Below are 25,553 nucleotides of genomic sequence, written 5' to 3'. Positions count from 1 at the left end.
CAACACGAGATAATATTAGACATACAAGTGAATCGAAACAGACGCCCATAAAACACTTTAATCAGTCTATTTTTGCTCTCCTTTTATCTCTATTTTGGGCTCCACCAGCTCCAAAGAATCAGAATTTTTAGCTAAGTGTTTATTTTCTATACAAACGCTACACAATGATAGATGTGAAAGTTAATCAAAACAGATATACGAAAAAACACCTAAATCACAGTCTGTTTTGGTCTCCTTTTATCTCTATTTTGGGCTCCACCAATTAATTTCTGTACAAACGCTAAACAATGATAGATGTGGAAAATGAATAGAAACAAATATACCTAAAAACACCTAAACTACTGTGGGTTTTTGCTCTACTTTTATCTCTATTTTGGGCTCCACCAGCTCCAAATAATCAAAATCAAAAAATGTTTATTTTCTATACAAATGCTACACATTGATAGATGTCAAAGTGAATCAAAACAGATATACATAAAGACACCGACACCACAGTCAGAAAAATGTTAAAATGCTCCACATGGTTGAAGTCGACCAGTACGAGCAGCTGTAAGTATTTTGAACATCAAAAAACTTCCACTAAAGACACATCTCAATGCAAAACATTCACTTTTCCAACCATCTATCAGAAAGTCTCACATCACTTGAAGGTTTATCGATTTTATAACCAATTCAGTCCCAATAGCATCTACTTTACCTTGTTTGACTACATTTCTGATCTCTGCCAGGACTGCAAAGCTGATCAGCTCTGATCCAACATAAGTCTTACCAGTCCAGGGTTGAAGGTGAACGCGTTGGAAACCATTTAAAGCATTTGTTTCCATTTTCCTTTTGCAGCTGAGTTTGATCTTCCCCAACGGACAGTTCAGATTCTGTCAGCTCAGATTACATTCATCCTGACTCTCTGGAGGTTTACAGACAGCACTTTGCACGGTTTGATGTCAGAGTAGGAAGAGGTTCAAGAATTTGGATTGAAGCTACAAGATTATTGTTTAAGTCATTTCATTGTTTTGCAGATCATCTGGAAACTTGCAGGGAAATTGATTTCCCCTTTAGCAATGTATTTAACCAACAATTGTTCCATTGCTGCATCCAGGAATTCAGTTATAGCCAGTACTCAAAACGAGCCCAGGTGCTCAGCTGAATTTTGGATAAAATAAGCTTTGACGCTAAAATAAAGGCATTATCTGACCCAGGGCTGAAACTTTACGAGTATAGGTGCTTACGGGACAGATTTTTAAGGCTGCTAACTGCATCTATCAGCTTGTTTTATGAGGGACCCTCAGCTACCCGCTTCAACTTCATAAATCTGAGACAGCATACATCAGTACACGTGTAGAGTCGAGTGTGCAAAACAAACTTCTTTCTTAACACGGTGTAAGGAACGAGCCACGAGAGGCTACGCTTTATTTTCGCTGATAGTTAAGATGAATGATTAAGGTTTCTGAAGTTCTGTAAAATGTGCAGCACTGGAAAAAAAGGTTGAAAGGAAAATGGACTGAGAGATCTGCAGGCTGTGCGACTACAGCTAGGTTGGCGTTTTATTGCATGAGCTGTTGAAAGTGCCCCAGCTTATTTGCCTCTTGTTTTTTATGCTAAGTCTCAGAGCAGACCAACAGATTCTCTCAAACATAAACTCCTGATGATAACTGGAAACACAGAGGAGCATTCAAGAATACTCACCACTGTTGTAAAGCTTGTTCCCTCACCTCAATAGATGAAACAGTTCACATTTAAAGGGGACATATCACGCTTTTTTCATCAATATATATTGGTCTAAGAGGTCCCCAAAACATGTCTTTAAAGTTTATGCTCAAAAAAACACTTTGAAATCAGATTTTGGCATGCCTGAAAAGCCCTCTTCTTCAGTCCTCCTCAGAACACTCTGTTTTCTCTCTGACCACGCCCCCTCAGGAAGTGGATGTGCCTCGGCTCTCCAGCACGTTGATCTAATGTTTACATGTTGGCTGAATATACACGGCTGCTCAGAGATCACGTTACTTCAACCCTCTGAATCTGATCCTGACGGAGAGGCGCCTGTAGCAGGACCTTTCTGAAGGATTGGTCACAGATTTAGTGTTTCTTGTTTTATTTGTCAGTATGTCGACGTGTGTCTTGGTACACAGCTACGAACATGTAGCTATGTGGCTATGCTAACTAGCGCTAGCCCTTATCCATGATAAATAAAAATCATCCACTAGATCTTCAAATCTGCAGACGTGGGGAGTAAAACCGACCTCTGCCAGAAAGGCAGCGGGACCTTTTATGAAGGATTGGTCACAGATTTAGTGTTTCTTGTTGTTTTATTTGTCAGTATGTCGACGTGTGTCTTGGTACACAGCTATGAACATGTAGCTATGTAGCTATGCTAACTAGCGCTAGCACTTATCCATGATAAATAAAAATCATCCACTAGATCTTCAAATCTGCAGACGTGGGGAGTAAAACCGACCTTTGTGTTTATTAAGACAGCCTACAACTAGCATGCCTCCCTCCTAAGCTCCTTGTTAGCACACATGTGTGCAGGTAATGAAAAACAAAGGGGGGATTCAGTATTATTTTATACAGTCTATGGGCTGAACAAGCTCCGAGCTCTGACTCCGTGACAGACCGGATATTGTTGTTACGTAACAAAAACACGGAAGTCTGAAACGGCTCGTTTCACACACATTTACAGAAAGGTGGAGAAATCAGAACAGGGGCAGAATGGATTTTTTTCATTCTCGGGGGGTTTGTAGACAGGGACACATATTTCAGGTAGAGAACCATTAAAAAGTCAATTTTGCATGATATGTCACCTTTAAAGAAACTGACCTTCTGAGCTAATGCTAGAGGCAACATGCTAACAAACTTACAATGACGACAACTATTCCGCACGATTCCAGCTCGGAACCAGCGCGAGCACCAGCCCGAAAATACAACCCGGTTAGCGTTGGACGAAAAGAGGTGATTGAGGTTTGTTTCGTCCGTACGAATAATACTGATCAACGTCACATTTTCCACACAGACAACAGGCGCTACCATGTGTGTCTTTGAGACACATTAGAACACACATTGGAGGAGGATACCTTGTACAGCTACATGATATGCCAAAGGGTTAAAGCAAGACATCCAACTCTGATCTGGGATTTGAACAAGTTAAGATGCGTACGGAACTTGCAAACACTTGTCAAGCTTCAGACAATAAAAGTGATTTGTGAATCTTGTCTTGGCACTCTGTCAGTTTCGATGAACTGTGGATCATCCTTACAGATCACGCATTGAGTCAACAACAGCTCTGAAGGATTAAAAAGAGAGGTTTTCAGGGTGAGGACAGAAGAATAGAGTACTTGGGTACTTAAACTAGGCTCCTGTTGGTTGTTACAAGGCTTCAGTTTTGGAAGACTCGAGACAGAGAGTGTCTAGGGGTGTGAAGTCTCAGTTTTCTTGACAATAACGTCACCTTGAACTCCTTTTCTGAATTGTACCTTAATTCCACCTCAAGACACAAAGAGTTTGAGCTTCTCTGGGCCTTAAGTAAAAAAAAAGGACTGAATCACAAAGTCTAGTGCAGCTGTTCTTGGATCGAGGAGGTTCGGTTGTCGAATCGCTTTCCTCATGGTCTCCCTCTCTCCTTTCCTTCTTGCCCTCTTTGAACCTGGTTCTTTCTATCCAGTGTCCAGACGAGGGAAAGGCCCGATCGTTCCTTTAATGGTCCATCGTTGTTTGATTGGCAGCGATCCAAGCTTGTCTGTCTCCCATACTGGATAAACAGTTCTGCCTGTGGGGCACACACAGACTGTTCTTCAGCTGTTAGCGGTGATGGAAAGGAATCAAAGGAAAGGTTGTTGTTTGGATCGGTGGTTCCAAAAGTGGATGCCTGGCGGACAAATCATGGGTCCTACCAAACTGATCTCATAATTGTTCAGATATTGTGAAATCTTAACTAATCCGAAAAGCCACGATGACTGACTGACATGAAAATCTCTGTTAAGGTGATTTAAAGCTGGGGTTGGTAGTCTCGGAAAACCAGCATGAATTTGAATGTAGCTTTTCCTCATGACCCCTCTCATGCACGAGCGCCGCTGATTCTCGACCATATGATCGTGACTGATTCAAAACCGGTCCTCACCAAAACATTCTCATAGTGAAAGTTAAAAACACAAACAAACATGGCTGCTGTTAGCACTCACAACTGTCATGCTAGCATTATCCAGTTGTACTGGTGACACGATATCAGGAGAAAAGTTATAACACATATATAATACTGTAACAGCTCTACTGTTTGTTAAACCTGTTCAGTGTAGATGTTCTTAATTCCTACAGTGTTGACAGTCAGTGAAGGCATCAGGAGAGGTGTAGAGTGTGTGAGTGGGAGAGAGGAGAGACAAGAGGAGAAGTTCTTCATTCATTCAAACATTGATTGTTGTTTTGTTGGTTGGCGTGATCTCATTAAAGCTCAACGTGTTCACGAATCGGCTCGTCATCACTACAGCGTCATTAATTATTCTGCTTGTTGGTGAGAGCTTTTTAGACTCTGATCCGGACTACAGTCCTGAGCAAAGCACCTCATCAGGTCAGAGGGGACAGGCCCGAGGACGAGCGAGAGGGGCAGTAAATAGAGTCAGGGGAAGCAGAGGCAGGAGACGGGGACTCGGAGGAGTACACGCCGGGGAAATGTACGCGCAGGAGGCGGACAGAACGGCTGGACGGGATTTGATTGGTTTAAAATTTGGGGAGCCAAAAAACGGTGATTGGTTGGTGTTTTCCCAGGTTTACTCCGGCTGTAGATAGCAGCTTTTTTCATTCTTTTTTAGGAACACATCATGTAATGATTACCATCAGGACATAAAGATCATTTTAACCAGTATGACAAAAAGTGTATCTAAATCTGATTACCAACCTCAGCTTTAAGACGGAGTGGAAGCTTCAGATGGATGCAATAAAAAACTTCTTGATGCATAAAACTCTCAAATGAAATTTGTGGCCAGTGCTTGAATGTTTCCAGAACATCATAGAGCTCTGTCTGTGATACTTTTGGAGGCTGAAGTTGAAATATTTAAATATGGCTTCACTTGTTTCACAGGGATGAACTGGGGTGGTGTTGGGTAAATATTTGTCCTCAAACAGCGTGAAGCTGTGTAACAGAGCACGGGCGAACACAAACAGTGGGGGAGAAAATCAAAGTAAGACGAGGGCAACACTAGATAGAGATGAGTTTATCACTTTATTTATGATACTATAAGAAATAGGTCGTGAATTCATTCTGAAAGCTTTGATTTAGTGCTGTATGGTTTACAAAGAATGTCTATAAAATGTCCCAAATCCAAAGATATTGACAGATGACTTCAGATCAGTAACACAACTACCATATGTTTACATTTCAAGAAGTTAAACGAGTCATTTTGGGTCATTTTTGCTCCATTGGACTAGTGATGGAAAGTTTGGCTCTCTTCAGAGAGCCGGCTCTTAATTTAGGATCTTTTGGAAGCCTTATAATTGTCCAATTTTGTGCATTTATTCTGTTACAAAACCATTCTTAATCAAACTTTTTTATTGTACAAATAAACAAAAAACTGCAAACATATCAACAGAACAGATTAGGAACCAACTCAAGCAAACAGAAACAGAACCAACTCAAGAAAGCAGAACCAGAACCAACTCAAGAAAGCAGAACCAGAACCAAACTCAAGCAAACAGAACCAGAACCAACTCAAGCAAACAGAACTGAACCCAAACTCAGGCAAACAGAACCCAAATCAAACTCAAGCAAACAGAACCAGAACCCACTCAAGCAAACAGAACCAGAACCAAACTCAAGCAAACAGAACCAGAACCAAACAGAAACAGAACCAACTCAAGCAAACAGAACCAAAACCAACTCAAGCAAACAGAACCAGAACCAGGAACAAACCCAAGCAAACAGAACCAGAACCAAACTCAAGCAAACAGCACCAGAACCAAACTCAAGCAAACAGAACCAGAACCAAACTCGAGCAAACAGAACCAAACTCAAGCAAACAGAACCAGAACCAAACTCAAGCAAACAGAACCAAACTCAAGCAAACAGAACCAGAACCAACTCAAGCAAACAGAACCAGAACCAAACAGAAACAGAACCAACTCAAGCAAACAGAACCAAAACCAACTCAAGCAAACAGAACCAGAACCAGGAACAAACCCAAGCAAACAGAACCAGAACCAAACTCAAGCAAACAGCACCAGAACCAAACTCAAGCAAACAGAACCAGAACCAAACTCCAGCAAACAGAAACAGAGCCAACTCAAGCAAACAGAACCAGAACCAAACTCGAGCAAACAGAACCAAACTCAAGCAAACAGAACCAGAACCAAACTCAAGCAAACAGAACCAGAACCAACCTCAAGCACTATTGTAAACTGTGTAATGAGCAACAGCAGAATAAAACTTATGCCATCTTGTTTTATTCTGCTGTTTCAACGTCTGGCACCAGTGTCCCATGCCTAGAAAGCTCAGTTGAAGCTGAGAGAGAGGGAGAGAGAGAGAGAGAGAGAGAGAGAGAGAGAGAGAGAGAGAGAGAGAGAGCGCATTCCTCCACAGCTCCAGGGTGGTGAAAAGGTTAAGCCAGCCCCCTCTTTGCAGCTCCCTCTCTGGGCTGCAGCTCATCAGTCCGGCGCTGCCTCCTCCAGCAGCAGCAGCTCCTCTCTCTGCGCGCACAGACATGGACAGATCCAAACTCTAACTTCTTCAGCTCGTCTTCCTCCTCTTCTGCTGCACCTCTGCCCCCTCAGTGCTCCGAATGAAAAGCTCCATTGGAAGCAGCAGCAGTGGACGCATGGAGATCTAATTTTGCTCCATTTTTTTCGCTGAAGCTCGTGGAAGTTTTTGTTTTGCTGTTCCCTTGGTTGTTGTTTTTCTTTTATTGTCTTTATGGTCTCCTCATGCGTCGGGAATGCCATGGCCACTCCGAGCGCACAGCAGCAGCACCAGGATTATTACAGATCGGTGAGCAGCGAGTCCACCACATACATGATGGTCCCGGCCGGCGGACCGACGGGGACGGCGCGCAGGGAAGCGCCGTCCAAGATGTGGGTGGCGATGGTGGTGATAGTGGTCGTGGTGCTGCAGATCGCCTCCACCACGGGGCTGTTTCTCTACCTGAACATGTCCATATCGCAGGTAAGAGCTGCTTTACAGTCTTTGCTGCACCGAGAGACATGTGGGGGATCTGTTTGAGGAAGAGGCTGCAGAGAAATCACTTTTACGCACAGAACTTTTAGTTAAAAGTCAAACATGAACTCTTACCATTGAAGGAACGCCAGAAATGCGCTTTTTTTTTGCACAAATCTGCAGGGAGAGCTTTGAGAACACTGACTTTTTGCGTGCTGAATTTGAAGAAATGTGTCACTGTGAGCTTAAAGGCACTATGAGGAGTTTTTAACTGGCTGAGAAACAGACTGAAATTTATACTGATGCCTCTTTATAACCCTCAAAAGCAAACAAGACCATCTACAACAACACTGATACCTCCTCTGTTGTCATTTTAATGCCTGACACTGATCTGAGGGGGGTAGGTGTCAGAACAGATGATTGACATCTCACTTTAGAAACACCCTTTTTTGCAAATAATCACATTGTGTGATAAATCTAAATGTTAAAAGACAACAGGATGAGGTTATTGTCTGAAGACACGTATTTTGCATGTACACGACAAGAGATAAGAGGTTGCACTTTGTCCACAAGGGGGCACCAGAATCTCTACAAGCTTAAAGTTCCTCACAGCAGCTTTAAAAGTCAAACATGAACGCTTAGCATTGAAGGAACGCCAGAAATGCGCATTTCTTTTTGCACAAATCTGCAGGGAGATCTTGAGAACACTGACTTTTTGCGTGCTGAATTTGAAGAAATGTGTCACTGTGAGCTTAAAGGTGCTGTGAGGAACTTTTGTTTTGTATCGATTCTTGGCGCCCCCCTTGTGGACAAAGTGATACCTCTTATCTCTTGTCCTGTACATGCAAAAGTAGTGTTTTCAACAAAAGCCTCATCCTGTTGTCTTCAACAGTCAACTTTATCAGGCAATGTGATTCTTTTCCATGAAAACAGTCAAATAAAGGCTGTTTGTGAAGCAAGATGCAACTTTAAATTTAAAGTTAAACGTCTCATTTACACATTTACTCCTTCAGTGTTGACAGAAAGCACAGAAAACTCACCACATTTGCACCAGAATTAGGAGATTTCCTTACATGTTACTCATACGACAACAAGCAAACATGCAAAGTTGCTGCAAAATGACAGAAATGTCACGAGAAAACTCCTGCAGCCTTCATTAGATGAAGTAAAACTGGGTTTTTTGGGGAGTAATTCATTTCTGGAACACGTTTGACTTGCCAGGCGCTCCACAAACAGCTTTACATGACTTGACTTGTTAAACACTGAAAGTTATGAGCAATCACGTCTGTCTGAGGGTAGAAGAGAGTGTCTGTCCAGCAGCGTTTATCGGATCAAACTACGTCAATGTCCTCATTAACTGAACATATTGGAGCTATTTGTGTTGGGGAGGAAAGGCTGGAGCTGCAGCTTTTTGAAGTGGGTTACAGATGTCTTCCTCAGAGGTGAATATACAGGTCAGGGATTGAGTGATTGAGGTGTGAGCCATCCTCTGGGGTTTGATTCACTTCACACCACAGGTATCCTCATAGGGCTGTGAGTCGTTCCCATGTGCGTAAAGGGTTCTAGAAATGTGAATTATGGCTGAGAAAAAGGGTCTTTGCTGCAGCTGTGGTTTGATTTTTTTCTCCAGAAATCAATTAGCAGAGCTGCTGTCTCTGCCACAGTCAGTGAGAGAGAGAAAAGTGACCTTTGTAGCACCAGTTATTGGTCCCACTGCACACGCAGAGGCTTGTTTTCAGCTCTCTTATCACTGCCTGACACATTACATTTAAATTTAAAGGCACACAGCAGGTGAAGGTGTCCACTGTGTATGATTTCTGATACACTGCATGATAATGTAACATACTCTTCATTTAGGAAAGGCTGGAGTAGGAAGTTGATGTATGAATCCCAGCGAGAGCTCATTTCTAACTGTCACGGTCCTCCGTCAGAGAGCGGTCTGCATCTCCCCAGGAGAGTAAACATCTGTAAGACTTTGAGGTGGGAAGTGTGTCATGCTTTCCACCTCCTGCTGGGGCGATAACTCACACAGGTGTGCCTCAGACAACTTTCCTGCTCATGTGTCCTGCACCGGTGCTGTAGATCATTTAAAGGGGGAAACCAGAGCATCTCTCCGCCGTACATTCTTAAAGATGTGGAGGCTGAGGAAAGGAAAAGAAAAGGTCATTTACAAACATTTCCTAAGGACAGAAACATGATACTTAAGGTTTAGGTTGTGCATTTGCTGTGGAATCAGGCTGTTGCATTCAGCTTTAATCCAAAGAGACTGTCAAGTTATCTGACTTTCATGCAGTGTCCCAACTTGAAAGGACAGACAGTCTGACCAAAGGTGACTGGACTCCACTCAAAATAGCACAACATGTATCTTTTTTTTTCTCCTTTTATTTGATTTCTTTCATCTCAGAGTTTTTTCAGAAACCGTTTGCACTATTCAAGTGAAACACCTTAAAATAAAGGACAAAAGACATGCCTATTAAAGCTGGGGTTGGTAATCAGATTTAGATACACTTTTTTATTATACTGGTTAAAATGATCTTTACGTCCTGATGGCGATCAATACATAATGTGTTCTTAAAAAAGAGCGAAGAAAAGCTGCTATCTACAGCCGGAGTAAACCTGGGAAAACACCAACCAATCACCGTTTTTTGGGACCCAAAATTTTAAACCATTCAAATCCCGTCCTGCCGTTCTGACCGCCTCCTGCGCGTATATTTCCCCGGCGTGTACTCCGAGTCTACGTCCCCTGCCTCTGCTTCCCCTGACTGTACTGTCTGCCTCTCTCGCTCCACCTCGGGCCTGTCCCCTCTGACCCGATGAGGTGCTTTGCTCAGGACTGTAGTCCGGATCAGAGTCTAAAAAGCTCTCACCACGGGGGCTCTGACAAGCAGAAGAATTAATGACATTCAGTAAGTCCTACAGAAATGTAGATGTACTGTAGCGTCCGTCCGGGCGCTGTAGTGATGACCAGCCGATTTGTGAACACGTTGAGTTTTAATAACCGGTCACTGTCGGCCGTGATCACGACAACCAACAAAACAACAATCAATGTTTGAATGAATGAAAAACTTCTCCTCTTGTCTCTCCTCTCTCCAGCTCACACACTCTACACCTCTCCTGATGCCTTCACTGACCGTCAACACTGTAGGAATTAAGAGCATCTAAACACAGGTTTAACAAACAGTAGAGCTGTTACAGTGTTATATATGTGTTATAACTTTTCTCCTGATATCGTGTCACCAGTACAACTGGATAATGCTAGCATGATAGTTGTGAGTGCTAACAGCAGCCATGTTTGTTTGTGTTTTTAACTTTCACTATGATAATGTTTTGGTGAGGACCGGTTTTGAATCAGTCACCATCATATGGTCGCAAGTCAGCGGCGCTCGTGCATGTGAGGGGAGGGGTTAGACGGAGTCCTGAGGAAATGCAACATTCAAATTCATGCTAGTTTTCCGAGACTGCCAACCCTAGCTTTAATGTATGAATGAAAATTAAAGTCCTAGTCCGTAAAAAAAAACTGCATTTGTACGGCTAACTGTAGCTGAATAGTGGCTAGCTCTACAAGACATGATGTCAGTCTTTGAGAGATGTCATCTAAATATCAAAAATGAATGTGTTCAGATAGACAGTGAAATCTGATTTAATATTTTGCACTGCACACACAGAGAGAGAGAGCTGAGATTGAGTGACGCTAACAGTAAGGGTAGAAAGACTTTGTGACATGCCGGGTTCTTGTAGTAGACTTTGGTAATAATAATGCCAGAAGTCCTTATGCTCTCTTGTCATGGTTCATGGACCTCCTGTGATGAGAGCGACTTCATAATGAAGGCAAATATATCAGAGTTTGGCTGCATCTGCTTCCAATCGAGTCTCTGGCATCGAAGCAGCAATCCTGCAACAGCAGAGTCAGCTGTAGCAACAGCCTTTACATATTTTTACATACAAGTACATAAGAGAACAGAAATGTTTTTTCCACCGTGTAGTTTCTGGTCTGTTTTGTCTGGTACGATGAGATTTGGCAGGAAATCACAAACAGAACATTTCAGAGATGATACCGGACAGAGACGGATAAAAAAAACACGGCGCTATGTATCTTGAATGTGGGGAATCCCCCGGTTCTCATGCGAGGGCTGGCTATTTTTAATCTGGAAACAGGCCCTCTTTGAGTCCCAGCATAGTTCCACCCCCCCCACCCACCCCCCTTCCCATTTGCCAGCCTGTTTAAGACAAAAGACGCTTCAAACAATAAACGCGGCACAATGAGGAATGCTCCAGTGTTGCCTCAAAGCAGCAGCGTTCACACACAAGCAAACAAACGGGTGTAAATGTGGGAGTTTCCAGGCTTCACAGGGATGTGCGTCCTCTGCTTTTGCTGATACTTGCTTTACAAACTTGTATATGTTAATGAACTGGGAACATCGGGTTGTGGTGGATGGTTCAACGTCAGACTGATTTTGATTTTGAAATGAATTGGCTAAATCATATCTTCATAATCTTCAATTTAATGTAGGGCAGAAAACATACAGCAAGTTCTCTGATGACTGTTAGATTGTTTCGGTCATTTTATAGGATAATGTTAAACTCACTCTGGTTCCAACTTCTCAATTTGGAGGATTTTTTTGCTTTTGAGGAGAGTTTTAAATTACTCCTCGGACGAAACGAGACATTTGAAGATGTCATATCAGAATTTAGGACGTTGTGATGGACATTTTCACCACTTTTTGCAGACGTTTATTGAACAGAATATTATTCCTTTGATCAAAATAGTGAGCAGGTTAATCGTTAATGAAAATAATTGTTGTTTCCAGCACTTTTCTGTTGCTTAGCGCCGCTCGAGTGGCTGCTTGTTGCAGCAGCTCTCTCTTCGTTGTTCTTTTTTCATATCTGTTTAGTTCTCTTTGTATTTGGAGCCTGTCATGACTTTTAATGACTCATTTGTTGGCCATTGACACCAAACTGACTACGGTTGCAGTGGTGTTTTTGCTATTTTTGTTCCTGTTTGTGTCCGGAGATCCTGCGTGTATCCATGGTAACATTGTTTACATACGAGATCAGCTGTTAGCAGCCCGTAGCCTGTGGAGGTGGTGGCTGACAGGAGAATTATGGCCAAACTGTCGTCTCTGATGGACTTTTTTTTTCTATATATATTCTTGTTAAATTCTTGTACTGTACACCTTCTTGTTTGCTGCTGTAACTCCATGAATTTCCCCGTTGTGGGACGAATAAAGGAGTATCTTATCTTACTGAGCGCTTCTCTCACAGCAGAGCTGTCTGTTCTCTTATTTTTGGAAAGAAATCTAATCTGCCTGTTTGAAGGAAGTTTGTCCTCGCCACTGTAACTAGCTAAATACTGCCATGTGCAATGCTCATGATGATTAAGGTGGTGTCAGACTGAGTCTTACCCTGTCTTGAAGTTGGGTCTCTGTTCATAATTTGACATAGAGTGGTCTAGACCTCCTATGTTTGTAAAAGCGTCTTGAGATAACGTTTGTTTTGATTTGATGCTATACAAATAAAGATTTATTGATTTATTGATTGATTGATTGATTGATATCACACGTGTAAATGTGTGATACAAGACAAGCATTGGTAAATCAGTAAAGGATGCAGTGTGACCGCAATGACCCTCAAAGACCCAAACAAAAATTAAAATCTGGAAGACATCTTACGACCCCCTATTGGTGTCTCACGACCCCCCAGGGGGTCCCGACCCACACTTTGGGAACCCCTAGTTTAGACATAGTTTTATTTTGGCATTAAACTGCTGAGTCTCCTCTGTGATTTAGACCAGGGGTTCCCAAAGTAGGGGTCGGGATCCCCTGGGGGGGTTGCAAGACACAAGTGGGGGCTCGTGAGATGTCTTCTAGAAGGTTTTTCTGCACAGTTATCTAAAATAGTACTTTTTTTTGTTTTTTAAACCAAATTTTATTCATTTTAACATTTAAAAAAAAGCAGTAAGACAAACAGAGACAAGCAAATGAATACATTTATGCAAAGTGTATAACAGAGAGTGCACCTAACAAAAAAAAAATGAATATAAAGAAAAATAATAATAATACAGAATCAAACAATATCAAACAAACAAAGAAGGACATCGTGTTATCAATCATCAACATGTTCTTCCTAGATCACTAGTGAGCATATATAATGCCATGACTTTAGTTTAAAATAGTACATTTAACCCATTGTAGTAAAAAATATCAAAAACAATAGAAGCTAAACTTGAAGTAAAACCATGAAAATAGAACATGTAATGAGTTTTCTGCCTCTCTTTTAGCCAGATGACTATATGACAGTCATCTGGAAAAAAGATACCTATATGACATTCTCATAAAGATAGGTTAATTTTCTGCAGACCAGCTAAAGGAAGCCACATTAAAACACTTTGAGGGACAGTGGGGGTCACGAGTCTTTGGTACTTGTATTTTGGGGGTCGCAGGATGAAAAGTTTGGGAACCCCTGACTTAGACGATGAGCTTTACAGCTAACCTCCACCAGCTCCCACTGACTTCGTTGCGTTCCTGCTCCGTCTCAGCTCCAGCAATCCACAGCCCTCCACAGCAGAAACATAAGACACAGGAGAAAGTGTTAGAGTGAAAGTAACTACGAGTTTTTAAAAAGAAAGGTGTTTATGTGTGAGTTTGTGTGTGTGTTAGCACATTTTTTAGGTTTTGTGTTGATACTTGGCTGAAATTTGGGACTTTTCCAAGTTATCTGAGTGAGACAAGCCTTCCATTCCTTCCACTTCACTGGTCCACTTTATTATTGTTTGGGTTCACTGATAGGCTCTGACTCACCCCGACATGCAACAATACACCCGGTGTGAGCGTGTGTGTGTGTGTCCACTGTGTGTGTGTGTGTGTGTGGTCTGATTCACACTGTAGAAGCTGTAGGTGTTTGTTAAGGTGTGTGTAGACGTGTGTGTGTGTGGTCCACTTAGCCTCCAAACAGGTTCATTTTGATCTTTTCAGTGTTTTTGGTGTTTAAGTGCATTACGTCGATGATACTCTGCTCTATCTCTGTGTGTTGATAAGATGACCTCTTGATAGGAAAAGACGAAGTAACCCTTTAAAGAGTTGACTTTTCTGTCATGATATTGAAATATGAACTCTGACAGATTAAATTGAAGTCGTTTTAGGCTTCATGTTTATAACCAGAGTCAGATTTTAGGCTTTAAAGTAGATGGAGTAATCAGGACCATATTAAAGGGCCTAACCTCTTTGACAAGCCATATAATCTCATTTATAAAGATTAGAGTCGGCAGGGCTGATCTCATGTGGATGATGTAGACTCAAAGGGATCATCTTAATGCACTGAGGACTTTGTGATTATATACTGTTAGCTTACTTGGCAGCAAGCGTCACTGCAGAGAATGGATAGCTAACATGCTGTTAAGTTAAATATACAGTAATTTGTCCTTTAACTCCATGAAATTAAATCCGCCATGGACCCCATTGTTCAACGGGAGGGAAACAGAATCGGATCTTTCTAACACAGATACACACTTTTGAATATTACCTCATCTGGATTATCAGAGCTCTGGTTGGATTGGATCAGATTCAGAGTCTGGGTTTTTGTTTGGAACAAACGTCAAGCCTGATGGGGTAACTGACCCCCCAAAAATGAGGGTTCTCTTAATCCCTGCAGAAGGCTGGATTCAGGCCGGATTACAGGAACAACATAGAATAAAACCTTTAAGAAACTCAGACAAATACAACAGCTTTACAGTGTAGTTGATACTTCACACCTTTTTGATATTTTGCATTGAATTGCTGAGTCTGTGATATTGTAGATAAAGTAGACTGAAGTCCAAAGAATGATCCAATCCTGTTTCTCATTGGAAAACTGGGACCAATAAAAGATGGATTACCTGCTCCTGGAAGAACAAATATCCTCTCTAAATATTGATGATAAAACTGTTTGAACAGCTGGGCCCTGAAGATTCCAACGTAGACTTGAAGCGTTTTGTAACATTTTCTTTTGCAGCTTTTAGATCAGATAGAGCCAAGTAATTTAAAATCATATAACTGGCCATTTGCACCCAAAGGTACAGGCGTGCATGAGAACCTTGAACCTGCAGAACTCTGTTGTAGACTTGTTTCCCACTACTTCTTCCACTTGGATCTCCAGCCTCTCAATACTTTGTCAAAACCCAAATGCGAGCCGGTATAACTGTGTCCTAGTGCTCTCAGGGTTTCATCAGACTTCAGAGGATTGGTTAATGAAATCAGATCTTTAGAACAGCTGTGCACATTGGTATAATGATTTGATTTTGCATCTTTGGAAACTGGATTAGATTCTATTTTGAAGCATCACCAAATGTGGTTTGGATCCAATATTTTCAGGGACTGTTTTGTAGTCCAGACTTTGTGAATATCAATATGGACATACGGGAACTTGAAAGGCCAATGATGCATACTTTGTGACCAAATCAGCATGATTGGAGAGGCTGTTTACTCATCAAATGTTGCATTGTGAAGTTCCTTGAAACGAAAACAACCTTTTAAAGTGGTCATACGTGGATCCTGGGAAAACAATGACATCCCAGACTCATTCGCAAGTGCTTATAACGCTCCCAAGAAAGAGGACCCCTATAATGGCAGACCACCAAGCTTTATTTGTGCTGCTAAATCTACTGAGTTTAGTCTCAGCAGATGAGTGTCTAACATGAGTCTGGTCCTGCTGGAGGTTTCTGCCTTTTAAAGGAAGTTTGTCCTTGCCACTGTAACTTGCTAAATGCTGCAAAAACAAGGTTCACGACCAATCTGGATACATTTTGGTCTACATTGAGTGCATTGCCATGGGCTTCAGTGTCCTGGATTTGATCGGGGGTTAAATAAGTATCCAAATGTTGTGTTCGTGCTTCTTAACATCATATCACTCTCAGCAGATGTGTGTCTAACATGAGTCTGGTCCTGCTGGAGGTTTCTGCCTGTTGAAGGAAGTTTGTCCTTGCCACTGTAACTTGCTAAATACTGCAAAGTGCTCTGCTCATGGTGGATTAAGATGAGATCAGACCAAGTCCTGTCTGTAAGATGGGACTGGATCTTATCCTGTCTTGATGTTGGGTCTTTGTTGATAATAGAACACAGAGTACTTGATTGATTGACTTCAACGTCAGTCCAAATGAGGTTATCTGTTTTTTGAGGGTGTGTTCGCCATCGTCTTCCTCGCCGCTTTCTTGAAAAACACCTCAAAGCACAGGAGTGTGTTTTTCATCAGTGGGGTGTCATTACAAAGTCACACCGCCACCTACTGCCCTGGCATGCACACTCCAGCGTTTTCCATGAACGCCATGGATCGGATTTTTGCAGATCCAAATGCACGCAGGTCTTTTCCACAATGTCATCTCGTTCTCATCTGAGTAAGGCCTGATTCTATCCGGGCCCTTCTCTGCACGTCAACCTCCTCTCTTTGTCCTCGTATTTCTCTCCGTCCTTACATAAAGTCTGTTTATCCGACTGTTGTAAATATGAAATCAATCAATATACATGTGGGTCCGGTTGGCAGAGAAATTATCCTTGATATTTTTTGTTGGATTTTCCGTTTATAGAACAGAAAGTATGACAGGGAGACGGGATATTTTAATGTAACAAAGGTCTCTGAGCCCAAATGAAACCAAGGGCAGGAACTTTGTGGTTTTATGGTGCACGTCTCAACCACTGCGCCACATATTGCTAAGATTTCAGCGCTGGCTTTTGCAGAGCCTCAGCTGGTTTGGTTACGGGGGCTGCCTACGTGTTTCCTCCAGCTAACACACTTGAACTCAGAGATCTGGAGCGACTTGCGATCGCACAGACGGAGATATACGGTGGAAAAAGTCAGAAGACATCAGTTATTTTCATCCGGGGGTTGGGGGGGGGGGGGTGCTTCTCCGTTCGACCTCCCTGTGTGGCTTCAGCTGTTGTTGCCAAGACTTTTCTGACGCAACCTCCTATAGCGCACTATAGAAGAGTATAGATCTGTTTTTCCATTAGTGCTTAAATGTGCTGTATATTTACCCTGGAGGCTCACACAGGATCGGGTTTTATTGGTCCAGGTCAAAGTTGAATTTAACGCCAAAGAATCAATGGATGACCCAAGAAGAATGTGCGAGCGACACGTGTGCTCGACGGGGGGTTCGGTCTCCAAGAGTGTGTTTTCCTTTGTGTGTGTGTGTGTGTGTGTGTGTGTGAGGGAGAGAGAGAGAGAGGTATGTTCATCATCAGAGACCAATTTAAAGTCAAATCAAATCCTTCACTGCAAATATTTAGATTTCATTCAAAGCTACTAATATAAACCTCCCACGCCAGACTCCACGGCCAAAACACACAACTCTACCTCCCTCTTTTCCTCTCTCTCTCTCTCTGTCTCTCCATCACACCTCTCTCTCTCTCTCTCTCTCTCTTTCTCTCTCCCCCCTGCAGTCTCTCTGTGTTATGTTTTAAGCCCACATCGAGAATCAGGTTACAGTCGGTTTTAGGCCTTGAGGCGGGAGGGGGGCGAATTTTTCAGGAGTGACACAAGCAGTTTTTTCTTTTATGAGGTAGAAGAAGTTAAGTGACTCTTTGGCAGTAATTTATGTGTGTGTATATGTGTGTGGTGTGTGGTGTGTGTGTGCATCTAAACAAGCCTTGGGCACGTCGCCAAAGTTACGTTAAGTGTTTGAATGTGTGTAAGACACGAGAAGAACAAGAGAGAGAGGAAAAAGCGATCTTGTATAAAGACATATGTGGTCAATGGAGGATGCTTAAAGAGATATTCAGCCTTGGTTTTTGTCTCTTTGACCAAATATGACAAGGCCAAGATGACATCAGAGGAGTAATCTCTTGCAGCTTTGTGAATAACAGATTTGTGTCAAGACTCAGCTTTTTGTTCGTGCACGATTATTCCCGATACATGCCATTTTGAACCAGTTAAAGGCGTCTCCTGATTCCCTTTCCTCTGAAAGAATACTGAACTTGCAGAGACGTATCGGTGCTAAAACTTGCACGCTCATGCTCTGTTTTCGTGGCCAGCGATGCTACGTTTGGATGAGGATGAAAAGGAAAGGAGAGATCACCAGGAAGAAGAAGAGGAGGAGGAGAAAGTGAGCATGACAGCTGAAACAGGCCAAACAAAGACAAAAGGACAGGAAGAGATTACGATGATAAGACATAGATCAAACTCCCAAAACTCAAATGTTTGGAATACTGGACGGCTTCTTTTAGAGCCAAAGAGGACAGAGTTTGAAGTTTCTGATAAGCTTGGACATGTAAACTGGATTGAATGTGTTAATCACACGGCTTAAAGAACAGATTCGTGCATGTTAGCCATTGCTCAACTCTGTCTTCTTTAGAGACTCGGGTAGAGCAGCGTAGCAGGGGGGCAGTGAGTCGTGGGGCGCCGTTTGGCCTAGCGCAGGCATGTCCAAAGTACGGCCCGGGGGCCAATAGCGGCCCAAGGTCCATTTATTTATGGCCCCAAGCTTCCATCTTAAATTGTGTTATTTGTAGCACAGAAATTAATCACATTCTGAATCATCTGTACATTTGCAGTTTCTTTCAAGCACAGAAACAAAACTAAAGTCAATTCAGAAACGGTTTTCAAATGAATGCTTTTATCATAAAGTGAAAATGTTCTTGATGAACACTAAAAGTTCAGAAGACAAAAAAAGAGGACACAAGACAAGATCAAAATTATAAACATCCAAATGCATTATCCTGTTATGTTATACCACATACTTAATATTTATTAGGATGATATTTATCACAGTGCTCTCCTCCCCAAAAGACTTTAATTTGTTCCCCCTTTCCTTCTTTCAACTCCTTTATTCACCCCTCTTCCCAGAATGCATCAGCAACATAAGCAAAAACCAGCTGCACACAACTTTTAAGCAGCAGCATGAGAAGATTAATATTTAACATGAGACGTTTCTAGCTAAGCTAACCTATGCTAAGCTAAGCTGTCGGTCCGAGTTTGATATTTAGCATACATACCCATGTTTGGTATCGATCTACTCGTCTCATTCCTGGCAAAAAGCCCAGATAAAGATGAATGTGCCAAAAATGACTTAAAATGAAAAATAATAACAAAAGAAAATATTTTCAAATTCTGAAAAGGGACGAAAAAAACCAAATGAGTTGTGTCAATTTTCAGTGACTGAGTAAAAATCTATAAAATATTCAGTGTTTCCCCTTTCTATCTATCTATCTATCTATCTATCTATCTATCTATCTATCTATCTATCTATCTATCTATCTATCTATCCATCTATGGTTAATATTTAACATGAGATGTAATTTTCTAAGCTAACCTATGCTAAGCTAAGCTGTTGGTGTGAGTTTGATATTTAGCATATATACCTATGTTTGGTATCAATCTACTCGTCTAAATCTTGGCAAAAAGGCCAATCATTTATATTTGAAAAATGATTAATTGTAATGACTAATTTGGTAAATAAAGGAAAGGCAAGATAGCAGTGCAGTTCAGTGCTCTCTTTTTCTATGTGCAAATATAAATTGGGGAGTGTGCAATAATTTGAATGACTGAATGTCGAATGCTGTGTGTGTTTCTGTGTGTTTATTTATTTATTATTTATGTTTGTCTACTGTTTTTATTATTTGTATTCCTTTTACTTTTTGCACTGATAAATGGGTGGCTTTTTCAATTTTGTTTTACCATGTACAACGACAATAAAGATACATTCTATTCTATTAAGTTACAATGGAAACAGATTATTTTGTAATTTTACCTCTGTATATGCCTTGAAATGTCAAGAGGTAAACAAAAACTTGCAAATTTTAATGTAAAATATTGGGAAACATTTGGTCCTGAGATCTGATTCAGCATATTTTGAAGTATTCTGTTTAAAGATTTGCTGTAAAGAGAGTTTGAGTCCCATTTTCAGCTTTGACTCTTCACCTTTGCTCCAAATTGCTCAGGTTTCTCTCTTCTGATATGAGGCAACACTACAAAGTAACCTTTTAACACTGAACTTCCTCTCTGATGCTCTTATCACCGAAATTAAATCCCCTCCCTGTAGCGCGAGATATACAGAGTATCATAGAAGTTCATTTGTTATCAAACGTCTTGTTTCCTCGCCAAAAAACATCATAAACTCTCCCAAAAGCCACGGCAACAGGGGAGGAGTACGGCTGAAAGGAAGAGAAATGAGGAAATCTTCACATTATGTCATCTGACAGAGAGCAGACACCAGTCCCAACACACACAGATACACACACACGACATCGGCTTCACGGCTCAGGGTATTTGCGTTCCCACGTTGGAATGCTCATTAGGATGTAGCTACAGCTGTGTGTGTGTGTTTGTCTGTTAGTGTAAGTGTGTGTGTGCCAACAGCTGGTGCTGTGTTATCTCTGTGTTTGTTGAGTCAACATGGTCATAGAGGTCTGATAAAGGACGATGTGAGGAAAGCGTAACCGCAAACAGGCGGCTGAAATCAGAGCTGCTGATCTATTAATGCACCTGCTAACTGTATAACTTTAACTGAGTCAGCTGACTTCATATTTAGATGTTTTTTATTTACTATCTCTGGAAGATTGGACGGCATACATTAATGGACAACTTTTTAAAGTTATATTTTTGGGCATATTTGCCTTTTAATGGATAGTACAGCTGAAGAGAGACAGGAAATGTGGGGAGTGGAGAGTGGGGGTGGACATGCAGTAAATGGTCGAGGCTGGAATCGAACCTGCCAACCCCTGTCATGAGGACTAAAGCCTCTGTATATGGGCCGCTTAGACTACAAGGCCAATGGCACCCCTAATGGACAACTTTTAATCCAGTTTGTTAAAGTTTTAACATTTTCCCTTGAACGTTTGTCTTCTGTTGTTTTGATAAAAAATGATTTTGTACATTTTATTCCTTAACATCTTTTTCAAGGGACAAATAATAGGCCAAACAACGAAGTTGAGGTGCATCTAATGATTATACTCATTACATTTTCACTTGGCAGTTTTTGATGTAAAGGATGAACTGATGCGTAAGGTAGAAAATGCCACATGTCCATGTTCTTGGAGCTAACATGCTAACATCTTTGAATGAATGAAACGGACAGAACTGGTACGTTTCTTTTATTTTCTTTAACCTTCCTGTTATGTTGCGGGTCAGATTGACCCATTTCAAAGTTCAAAGTATTTGTTGGTATGAAGCTTATTCTGCTTGGCTTAATTAGCAATGGTTCATTTAGCATATTTGCAACCCCCCCTGCATGCTTTTATTACATATATATATACTGTCCGTGGGTCAATTTGACAAAGTGGAGACTAAAAGGGGTCAGAAGTGTCTTTTTGGGTACTTTTTGATAATGTGGCCCGGGTCAAGTTGACCCAGGAACATTATTGCTGTTCCTGAGAAACGAACATAACAGGAGGGTTAAAGAAATGATCTGCTGATGATTCTTGGGGGACGACCAAAGGGGAAAAGGTCTAAACTGTGTTCCTGTGTGAAGACTTGAATTGCATTCAGCAATGTGCAGTTTCTGTGCAGATGTGTAGCTCTTTCTGGTTCCACTTGTTATAGCCACCCTGCCTGCTACCTGTGTTGTAGTATGATAGAACAGCCTATGGTAGCATTGATAGGTGAGTTACAGATGAACCTACTGCCTGCCACTAATTTGTTGAGACTCTTGCCAGCCCCCTCTGGTGGTCACTTTTCTTTAATTGAGGAGTTGTTGTTTTTTTAAGTACATTTTGGGGGCTTTTTTGCATTTGTTTGATAAGACAGCTGAAGAGAGAGTGTTGGGAGTAGAGAGTGGGGGAAGAAATGCAGCAAATGGTCTGGGCTGGGAGTCGAACCTGCAACCGCTGTGACGAAGACTATAGCCTCTGTATATTGGGCGCATACTAAAACCACTAGGAGGAGGAGGAGTCTTTTTAATGCAAACCTCTTCATAAGATATATTGACTTAACTGTGCACCACTGTTTTCCTTATTTGCATGATTACAACCTAATATGGGAGAAAAAGTGGCATCCCTAGACTGATTCACCTTGCTATGCATCCCATCATGCTTTGCATATTGAAGGTAGTACATCACGCTTCGGTTTGAGACACAGTCAAGGGAACCAACGTTAGCAAACACAGAAAAAGATTGTGTTTGTACTTGATGTTTTTGTGAAATAACATTCACAGTTCAAACATTCAGAACAAAATGTCCTACAAGGCTTTTATCAGGAGGAAATAGCTCATTTAAGAGCAACAACCTGGTCTTTAAGAACCTGAAGCTTATTCGTTGGCACTGGATAAGAGTTGAATTTATTCCGCTGTGTGACAGTAGAGGACTGGAGCCCATGCATGAAACTTTTATTCCCATAAAAACTCTGATAATCAAAAAATCATGCCCAGGCCTGAGCTAAATTGTTCATTCTTGGTGAATAAATGGCTCCAGAAACAATTTAATAATTTGTGGCGTTACCAGGAAACAGATGGCTGGCGGTATTATGTATCTCAATTTAAAAGTTGAAGTTCACCTCTACAGTTTACTGACTTCCTACGATGAAACGTCCCTCCTCTCTTCTATCCATCTTCCTTTGTATCCGATCTGCACCGTAAAGGCTCCATATGGCTCCCATCATACAGAAACCAAATCCTTCCCGTACGCTCCATGCTTGTATCAAACCAAAGGTCGAGAAGGAAAAGAAACTGCTTCACCCTGTTGGAAGACGTTCAATCAAACCAGGGCTGAGACATTTGGTTTGGCGGGGGGTGTGACGAGAGGAAAATGGGGAAAGAGGACATTTGAAAAGAAAAGTAGAGGATATGTGGTGTTTTTGATGTTGGTGCTAAATCCAAGGCCTGAAAATATGACCTTTGTCTTACCAAATAATAATGGCTTATCCCAATTTCTGTAACCAGGATATCAATCAATCAATCAATCTTTGTTCATATAGCGCCAAACCACATCAAACATTATCCTCAGACTCTTTCCAATCAGATCAGGTCTAGACCGTACTCTATGTTCTATAATGAACAAAGACCCAACATCAAGATAGGATCAGATCCAGTCCCATCTTACAAACAGAACTCGGTCTGATCTCATCTTAATCCACCATGAGCAGAGCACTTTGCAGCATTTAGCAAGTTACAGTGGCAAGGACAAACTTCCTTTAACAGGCAGAAACCTCCAGCAGGACCAGACTCATGCTAGACACACATCTGCCAAAACCAGAATACTGAAGCTCATGGCAATGCACTCAATGTAGATGAAAATGTTTCCAGATTATGGGCGTGAAACTCAAATTTTTCAGGCAGAAACTTCCAGCAGGACCAGACTCATGTACGACACATATCTGCTGAGACCGTGTTGGAGAGAGGGATAAAGGGAGATGAAGAGAGAGAGAGCTGATAGCGGTGAGACAGATAGTAGCAGTTGTAGCAGCTGGAGTCTGGCACGTCCACAGCAGAGGAACCTACGAGACAAGGGAGCTCAGGGTCTCCAGAAAGGTCTATGGTTAGTGTCTATGGTTAGACACACATCTGCTGAGACCTGCCGTGTTGGAGAGAGGGATAGAGGGAGTTTAAGAGAGAGAGAGAGATGAGATGGATAGTAGTAGTTTTAGCAGCTGGAGATCCAGAGGAACCTACGAGACAAGGGAGTTCAGGGACTCCAGAAAGGTCTATAGTTTGTGACTTTAATGGGACAGGAAGAGTTAAAGTAAGTCATAGAGGGTGGGCAGGGAGAGGGGTGAGATAGGATCCCAGCGTGTCAGTCTAAGCCTATAGCAGCAGAACTAAGAGCTGGTCCAAGCCTGATCCAGCTCTAACTATAAGCTTTATCAAAAAGGAAAGTTTGAAGCCTACTCTTAAAAGTAGAGAGGGTGTCTGCCTCCCGGTAGACTGGTAGATGATTCCAAAGGAGAGGGGCCTGATAACTGAAAGCTCGACCTCCCATACTACTTTTAGATACTTTAAGCACGACAAGAGCGTAGCGCTTCTGGAGGGAAAATAGGGCACTATGAGTCATCTCCACAAAATTTGGGCTGCTTATCTAACCCGATCAAAACCAGGACACTGAAGCCCATGGAAATGCAAAAGCAGCCTCTCACTTGTAAGGGTTTCCTCTCATTTCAACAAGGCAATGATGCATCAACTTGGGCTTAAGGAAGGGACCACAGGAGCAGAGAGTTGTCTGGCCTTATTGTCCCATCAAACACACGCTCGAATGGCAACCTGCAATGTCTTGGGTTGCACCATGACTGCATTTTGCGACACTGAGTACCGTGAAATCCCAGCACAGTGAGTCAAGTGGGTTTGCACCAAAAGCAACGAAAAGCGATTATTGCACAGTGTAAGACTTGGAATTATCACTTACTTAAGCTCAGAGTTGTTGTTGTGTCGTGTCCAAAAAGGCCTTAAGGCAAGGTGGTGTGACAGCATCTGCTGGCTGCTCCAACACTCCCTCCTACAAGGATGCTGTTTCTATCTCTCTTTCCATTTCCATTACAGTAACTTCTGTGGTTTGTGGTCATTTTGAGACTCACTTTGCAGCCAGTCATGCTGTTGCTCCTGCATTGCTTAACTTGGTGGACGTTGCCAAACCCTTGTATGTCAAGTGTGTTATGTGCACGGCTGATTGTGCAAGTTTGTGCAGGTTTTTGTGTAAATAGAAGAAAGTGGATCAAGCTTCAATTAAAAAATTGACGTGTTCAAGGGAGGTGTATTCTGTGTGTTTACCAGATTACTAAGCGTCCTCCTGGGCTGTACGTTTGTTGTTGGTTTTGTGTGATCCAACCCTGGGAATGGGCAAACATCTCCGTCCTGGAAAAAGAAGGAGGGTTTGTTAGTGTCCTCTGTCAACTCCAATGTTTCCCTCCCTTAAACACACACACAGATTTGTAAACACACATTAATTCTCTGTCTCATATCAGCGTTTTGACCCAGTAACTACACCCTCCAGTCTTCTGTCAGCCTTAATTTCTCTACAAATTACACAACTGGTGATCTCTTTTCTTCGCTTCTGTCTAATCCCTCCCAATTCATCTTCTCTGTCTTTCCACCCACTCCTGTCCTCTTCCACAGTTTCTTCCATTGTAGACTTTCGTGTTGGCCGTCCCTTTGTCTCTCTCACATCTCTGTTACTTTGGAGAACACTCTGTTTCTCGCCCTCGGCTTTGCTTTCGTAGATCAAAAACACACTCGATGTTCCACTTTCTCAGTTCTTTACGGATTTCCAGACTGCAGATAATTTTATTGGCTCAATGTCTCAAAACACAACACAACCTCTTGAAAAACTTTGAAAGTTCCTGGACATGTGTGATCGCAAGTCATCCATGAGGGAGTGAATGAACTGCTTAGCCTGAGTTTGGCTTTGTGTGGAGCTGTCGAATGGAAAACCTTAATAAGAAAAGCTCTGGGAAAAGAGGATAATCACGAACACGCCAAAGCTCCTTTAAAAAATGTGATTTTAAATAATGTTATACTTCTTAAAGAGAGGAGAGACATTGC

The 25,553-nt window shown here is 41.9% G+C and overlaps 1 protein-coding gene across 1 annotated transcript in view; it reads left to right on the top strand.

Annotated features, from left to right (window-relative positions):
• The first annotated feature begins 6,607 nt into the window (after positions 1 to 6,607).
• The window catches only part of tnfsf10l (TNF superfamily member 10, like), a 90,895-nt gene continuing 71,949 nt past the window's right edge, over positions 6,608 to 25,553 (top strand). Inside the window, exon 1 of the mRNA XM_034677251.1 lies at positions 6,608 to 7,138. Within this exon, the coding sequence (XP_034533142.1) occupies positions 6,890 to 7,138 (249 nt within the window). The 5' untranslated portion in view covers positions 6,608 to 6,889. The remainder of the gene's footprint in view (positions 7,139 to 25,553) is intronic.

Source organism: Notolabrus celidotus, chromosome 23 (genome assembly GCF_009762535.1).
Source record: "Notolabrus celidotus isolate fNotCel1 chromosome 23, fNotCel1.pri, whole genome shotgun sequence".
In the NCBI taxonomy this organism is placed as follows: Eukaryota; Metazoa; Chordata; class Actinopteri; order Labriformes; family Labridae; genus Notolabrus; species Notolabrus celidotus.
Note: the sequence above shows the minus strand (reverse complement) of the source record. Positions and strands in the feature narration are given on the sequence as shown.